Below are 8,287 nucleotides of genomic sequence, written 5' to 3'. Positions count from 1 at the left end.
TATTAATACATAAGTGCGGTCAAACATATTTCATATCATTTAAATTATTCGCGAATGTTATATTGTTTTGAAAATTTAAGATTTCTACGAAAAGTAAATACATATTATTTATTTTTTTATTAACATGAACAAATCTAATACACTTATTAAGGAAATTTAACTAATAGATAAAATAAAGCATAATAATATTTAATTTATGATATCAAAAAATAATATTCCTTAATATATAATTATATTCTGAGAAATATTTGTTATAATTTACATTTTCCTTATAAAGAGAAGATATACATATGTTCTATATACTATCATATCATCTTTTTTAAAATAAATAATAATATTCATTATATATGCCTCATATAATATAACACAAAAATTTATAAATATAATATATGGATCTTTTATATTCAATACCTTTTTTTAAAGAGAATTAGAGATCAGCTATAATATTAAAGGATAAATATGCATACGTGTAGATTGTAATGAAAGCATGAAGCATAGGTGCAACCATATAAGAAAATACTAAAAAATATTTTATTATGATATGGGGATAATGAAATATTAAAAAATAATAACAGTATATGATCAGATGTTTATGGTTACCTGAAATACATTTCTAAAATAAGTAGAATATTTAATATAATATAATTATATTTATCAATGCAAAAGAAAACTCTTTTAAAGATATGATAATTCACATGAAACTTGATATTGATAGAGAAAAAATATATAAAAACAAAGTGAAAAATATTAAATTCAACATTTATTAAATATTACAAGATTGAAAAATATTTCATTGCATTTTTATTTTTTATAAGTATAATATTTTTGTATTCACCACTACAAATAAAAATTGTGCGTTTTTTTTAATCCTTTTTACAAAGTTGATACATGCATTGAGATATTTAAAGAAGATATATACGTATTCAAATAATTCTTTACGTGAATTAAATAAGGAAAGACAAATATAAATAAAAAATTTTTTACAAGGAAACAAAAAATGAAATAAAAATGTCATATATCATAATGTGTCTGCCTAGGAGTAATTAACTTATTTGTAGTGAGGCTTCGAAAAATAGTATAATAAATATTTAAGAATATAAGTTTCATAATATTAAAACGTATACAGAAAATTATGAAAAAAAATAAGAAATTTAAAATTAATCTCATATGTGCATACATAAAAAATACAAATAAATATATCAAAATTACTATTTTATAAATGTGCAAGATATATATAGAAAATAAATTAATATAACACATTCAATTAAAATTGCAATTTTCAATTTTCACCTGAGTTAACATGTAAATATATATTTTCTCTATTTAATTACACAATATATAGTATTTTTTAATATAGAGACCCCTTATACGTGAATATTACAGTATATTAAAATGGGATATATATGACATTTGCTTATTTTTGTTTTTATCTATAGTTTATTGAAGAAAAGATACATTATATATATTCATAGTATATTTATTTTGAATATATTAATTTCTATATAGAAAAGTTATTATAAGGTTTTTACTACAATTATTACTATACATTTATATGAATACATTATAACATGATTTTCGCATATTAATTGTTTAATACTATTTATTTTGGTTAAATCAAATAATTGCAATGTTTAATGTATATAATACAAGAATTAGACTTTATAATAAAAAATATGGTGTCTACTCTTCATAGGAGCATTGTTCACATTTTTGTATGATTGGAACATATTATAATCTTCATCTACATTATTCCACTTATTTTGTTTTCTTTTTAATATTCCTTGAAAACATGGATTATATGGGGTCAACTAGTTAATAAAAAAAAATTATATTTTAAATAAATAATATATTAAAATTTTTTTAATAATTATGTAGCAAATTTATATTGTACAACAAATATGTATACGTAATATAATAATTACCTTATGCAGAATAAATAATGTTATTGATATTAATAATATCACAACAATTGTAATTACAATAGGAACTCTTATATTGTTTTTTTGGAACAAAGGTAACATTTTATGTGTTAATTGATCGAAACAATTAGTTGTACTTAGTGCATTATATGTTTCCCTAACATTTATTAATTCATAACAAAAATCAGGGTAACTATTGGATTCACATGAAACTTTGTATTTCATATATAGTTTAGCGCATTCGTTGGCATCATTGCATTTATTTTCACTTTGAGGACTACTATTATTCTGTATATAATTAATTTTAGTGTACATGTTATGCAGATCTTTGAGCTTTAACATTACATCTTCTGTAATAGTAGTATAATCACTTTGTGGGCATAATGTATTATGGCTTGTACTATCAGCAGAGATCAATGCTTTGTAAAGTTCATTAACCTTTTCAGTATTCCTTTTTTCATTATTATAATAATATAGCCAATAATACAAATACATGCAACTGAATTTGATAGAATTTGCAGTGTCCTGAACTACAGCACTCGTATAATTATCAAAATATTTGCATATGTTTTGAACATTATCACCAAAATATGGAAATTTATCCATAGTAATGTCATTAAAATTAACCTTATTATGATAACTATCACTTATTTTGGCTACACCCATAATTTTTTCATATTGAAGAAATTCCTTTGCAATTTTATACTAGAAAGAAATAAAAAATCATAGTATGATAAAAATTGTAATATACTATAATTTTTTTATTAGTTTTATTAAAAATTAATATATAAAAATGTAATAAAAAGTAATTTATATTAAATAAGTGCTGTACAATATCTTTAATCATCTTTTATATGATTATAATTTTTTAGAGAATATCTTGATAAAACAATGAAATACATGTAAATATATATAGAATTTTTTAAAATGTGAACTCACATTCTGAAGTAGAACAATTTTTTCGTTTATTTTTAATTATAGTATTGATGAAAAAAATGAACTAATAGATTAACCATTAAATTTTCTCTCATAAGAAAAAAAAAAGTATCATTATAAAATATAACATATATTTTCATTCTAAAGAAAAAAATATATAAATAATATTTACAAGAACTCAAATAAAATAAAAAAAGGAAATATGTTGACTGAGTATAACAGTTGTCTAAAACATAAAAATTATGTAATTATACATGTAATATAAACAACAAAAAATAATAAAATTATATACTATTAATATAAATATATATATAGCAATTTTTATTATTCCCTATTTCCATTTTTTTATAGTGATATGCATGATTTAATTAAACCTATATAAAATATTATAACATGTGATGTTTAAGGAAATATTTGTAGTTAATTTATTTCTCTTATGTAATAAATGGATTCAGATTTTTAAAGTGCCATATTATCATTTGCGTAAAATGTATATCAATACTATTTGTTTAATGTAATAATGGATGTAATAATATGTATGTCAGAGTATACATTTAAATTACAATAATATATAACATTCTAAATATTATATTTATATTTTCTTATTTATCTCATATAAGTGAAGCATATACCTAGGTTTCAAAAATTAATTTATTAAAAATTTAGACACTATGAACAAAACACATATATTAAGGTGATACATAAAACATGAATGATAAGTTATTTAAGCCATAGGTATTCATATACTATATTTTAAATTATTGTTTTCTTTGATCTATCAATTATTATCAGTTTTTATAGAAATGAAACGAATATACACAAAAAACTTTGGTTTTATAATATAATGAATATATAAAATATTTTAAATCGGGATTTTTCAAAAATTATTTACATCTGGTAAAATTTGAATAATGTTTTATTTATAATCATTATATATATATATATATATATAAATTATTCATTTTAATTATGTCAAACGAAACATTTTTATTTTATACTATAATAACACATTGAATGTATATTTTAATATATAGATAATAAGCGACATTAACATAAAAATTTTTCCTTCTATTTGTCCATATATTTTAAAAAATAAAATTTTTTTATAAATTTTTTTTTTTCTTTGTCCTCATTTTTTCGGTAAGAATTTAAAGGCATATACATTAATTTTATATAATAAGTATTCAACTTGCTTACTCACCATAATTTTGTGTGGCAGTTAATTAAAATTTATGAAAATTTTAATTCTTGGAAGAAAAATATATACTCTATTAAGAAATAAAAAATATTAACAATAATTACTAATTTCCATCATAATGGATTTGCTTTGCAATTTTATACATTGTAATAATTAAAAATAATAATCTTTTAATAAACAACTAAATTAGCAGAAAAAGGGATATATGATTTATACAGAAAATTTTAAGTATTTAATTATGAATTTATTTACTATATTTTCACTCTATATGTTGTCACATATATATCATATTAATAGATAATTTTGCTTTAATATAAATAGAATTACAATTATTAATCAATAAAAATAGATATTTTTAATCGGGTAAAAATTAATTTATTATGATATAAATTCAATGTTGTAAAATGCGGAAATATACTTATAAATTAAAATTTTTTTTATAATTAATTATGTAAACAAAGTAATTAATTTTTGCGAATTCTGTGTAACGTAATAGTTTGTATCTAAAATTTATTCTGCAAACACTTCATTAAAAAGGATAATATATGTGAACTCTATACACAATGAGAATTTTGTACATAAATATGACACCGTAAGAGAATAACATATATTTTTTAAAAAAATATGGACCTGCATACACAGCTTACCTTTAATAACAAACAAATGAGTTCATTAAACTTTGCCAATGAGACAAACTTCTTTAATACATAATATATAAGCTAAGTATAAATATACAAATATAAAAAGAATGAACACATTTTCTAAATACATATAACCAAATTAGAAAATTCATTGCTTAATTTTATACAGGATTAGATTAAGTTCTAAACTAATAAAAAATGATGAATGGAAATCAATATGAAATATATATTTTTATGTTAACTGAAAAGACATTTATATATACCCAGGAATGATATCATAGAAAGGATATTATTTAAATTAATAAATTAAAAGAAAAATTCTTTATCATATTTTATATTTAAAATTTGATTGTTCATAAGCATATATTCATAATTTTTTTGTTGTCTATTTAATATTATTATATAAACATATATTACTGTCTTTTTTCAGCACATATATTTGTATATTAGTCTTAGGAAAAAAATAACATTTCTTTTTTATCCATTAAAGGAACACTATTAACATCTTATATTATGTATAGTAAAAAAAAAAAACATATATCCTTTATATATATAGTATGTTGTAATACGACATTATATTTATGTTATAATAAATATATCTAAAATCTCATAAGCGTATACAATGAATCAATGCATAATAATACATATTATAAATATATATTATTACATAATGTATTATAATTGTGATAAACGAAATATATAAAAAATAAAAAGTGATTCCCTAACATAATGTAATAATTCTCAATAATACGTATAACAGTGCTTATGTCTTACTGTATATTATCCTTAAAATATATATAATTATTATATTTTCTGTATAAAAGATAATAATGATTTAATATTTTATTTATTTTATATTTATTCTATATAAGTATAATTATATTTTTCAAATATATTAACTTCATAATATTGAGAATAATTTTTTTTAATAATTGCAATTTGTTGTGTACAGTTTTTGTATTTTATAAGCAATATTGTGGTATTTTCAATATTATACTATAATTTATTTATATAATATAAGTAAAAATTATATTATAATATATGAAAAATAATATATTTTTTTTAATTATTGAATTATATATATTTAAATGTATTAATATAGTGTTACATTTTTCTATCAATAAATCGAATTATTTAATTTAAAACTAATAAAATATATAATTTAATTGAAATTATAAGAAAAATTATAATATGAATATATGTATGAAAATTTATAATAGCACCTTTCCTCTTAACAACTGTTTAATCATTAAAATCTCTATAATATTCATTAATATATAATTACCCTATATAGTATACATAATTATTGGAAATTACAATAATTCATTTTAATATATATTTAGAACTGCCACTATATACTGATACATATAACATTTATTTTTATATAACATGGTATACATTTATAACACAATATATATGATAATATAGAAAATAATATTAACTTTTATATAATTTAATATATAGAACATGATATAATTATATCTTCTTTTTATTTAAAAGTTATAATTATATATTTTATAAGGAAAAGATAAAATTGCGTTTTATGAAGCTAAATGATTTATCGTTTTTTCTTTTTTGTGCGACCGAATAAAAAAATATGTTACTTGTCTTAAATTACTTTATCCTTATGTTTGAGTGTACATAAGTGTTGATAAATAGATTTAAAATCTTACTTTTATCATTTTAGTAATTTAAATACTAAATGTGATATTTCATTATATCACATAAATTTATTTTTTGGAAATTCATATTTCATTTTCTAAGGTAAACTATTTTATTTACATTAGTATTTCATAAATATAATCTTATCTGAAGTAATGATAATGGAAGTACGCTTTAATTATTGTAATATAATTAAATGCCCTATTATATATGTATATAATTTTCCGTGACAACTACACAAATTTGTAGAATATAATATATTTTTTGTTATGCAATTATTTTTTTTCATTTTAGAGATATATACTAGGATTATTTGACATATGTAAAGAAAATATGGACAATAATAAAGGTAATGTAAGTGAAAATTTGAAGACACTGTGTTGTAGAATTAATTTAACTTTACGTGGTGTTCCAAGAATAAATGAAAATATCTACCTCCAATCTATGTATTATTAAGAAGACATTTCAAATATAATTGATAATTCATTATTAGAATCCATCTGCAAATACTTATTTTATTGCATATTTTATACCTACAATAATATAAATAATATTGTCGATGACAAGAAAATTTATGTTGCTCTTCTAAGCATATATATGAGTAACATTGGAGAAAATAATTGCAATATTTACAGGATATCCTTTAATGGAGATTTTTTACTAATATTCAGAAATATGCATATCATACATAAATATTTTAAAGAAAAGAAACTATGTATATAGGAAGTTTATTAAATGATCAAAAATAATTATTGATACGGTAAGCACTATTAAAAATAATTACATTGAAGAATTCAAAACACCAGTAAGTAAAGTATGAACATTATTAATCTTCAAGAAAACTACCATTAGAACATCAATTTCAATTACATATTTTGCAACTCTATTAATATTAGTCTTTTTATTCATTTTGTATATGGTAATCACTATAACATTTATATTCATCTACACATTAATATATTTTAATTATTCTAAATTAAGAAAATAAAAAAATATTATTAAAAAAAATTCTTCTTTATGCATAAATATATATTCTTTTATATATAATATTATATAACAATGATTTCAAGCTTACACTACAATAAAAATGGATTAACGATGGATAGTAATAATACGGACGATAAATTGAATCAAATACAACCATTAGAAATATCACCAAATATTTCAAATGGTAATAGATATATGTTACTATATAAACAAGACAATTATTAGTATTAAGATATATTACAAATAAAATATATTTCATAAATAGTTCTAGAAATCTTACGTTGACTACATTTCTCTTAATATATTTAAATAAATATGATATATAAATATGATTTTTGTTTGACATATATAAGCATTAATATGGTACAAGAGCTTAGAGTTTAAATTTTATTCTTAGAAGTAAGTGTTCTCTGTTATTGTGCCTATTTTACAGTTCTGTTTTTGTAATAATGCTTCGAACTATTCTAATTATCATGATTTACAATTATATTATAATAATTGATTGAATTGCATTAATATTGTATTTTTCTTTTACGTTCATTAAATAAAATATGGGCATGTTATGTAAGTGATACTATACATTTTGTTATTATTATTATGAAAATTTGTCTTATTATCACATATAAATTTATATTTTTGCATATATATGTATCTTTATTTATCACTTAAAATTAGAATATTATTAGATTTATTGAATGATTAATAACATTTTATAATAATTTTTTGTATAAAATTGTATATATATATATTTATAATTTATTCCTTATAATATTTGATGCATACATCGTAGTATAGTACTTTTGTTCATTAATTTTTGTTTTTGTTTTTATTACATAATACAAACACTTAATAAAAATATGAGCATATAACGAAAAATAATATATTACCGATAACAATGAATTTACAACTACATTTCTTTGAGGAACATATTACCCATAATTTTA

General features: G+C 18.9%; 1 protein-coding gene across 1 annotated transcript; it reads right to left on the bottom strand.

Annotated features, from left to right (window-relative positions):
* Positions 1–1,652: 1,652 nt before the first annotated feature.
* On the bottom strand, positions 1,653–2,766 carry PGO_000150 (variable surface protein; the record flags this gene model as incomplete). The annotated part of the gene is made up of 3 exons (XM_028690717.1): positions 1,653–1,808; positions 1,923–2,624; positions 2,752–2,766. The coding sequence occupies 3 exons, from the start codon at positions 2,764–2,766 to the stop codon at positions 1,653–1,655; spliced, it is 873 nt and encodes a 290-aa protein (XP_028546518.1).
* Positions 2,767–8,287: the final 5,521 nt, after the last annotated feature.

This window comes from Plasmodium gonderi, assembly GCF_002157705.1.
Source record: "Plasmodium gonderi DNA, contig: Pgo-contig_17, whole genome shotgun sequence".
Lineage (NCBI taxonomy): Eukaryota > Apicomplexa > Aconoidasida > Haemosporida > Plasmodiidae > Plasmodium > Plasmodium gonderi.
The sequence above is the reverse complement of the archived record's forward strand: the minus strand, read 5'-3'. Positions and strand labels throughout refer to the sequence as shown.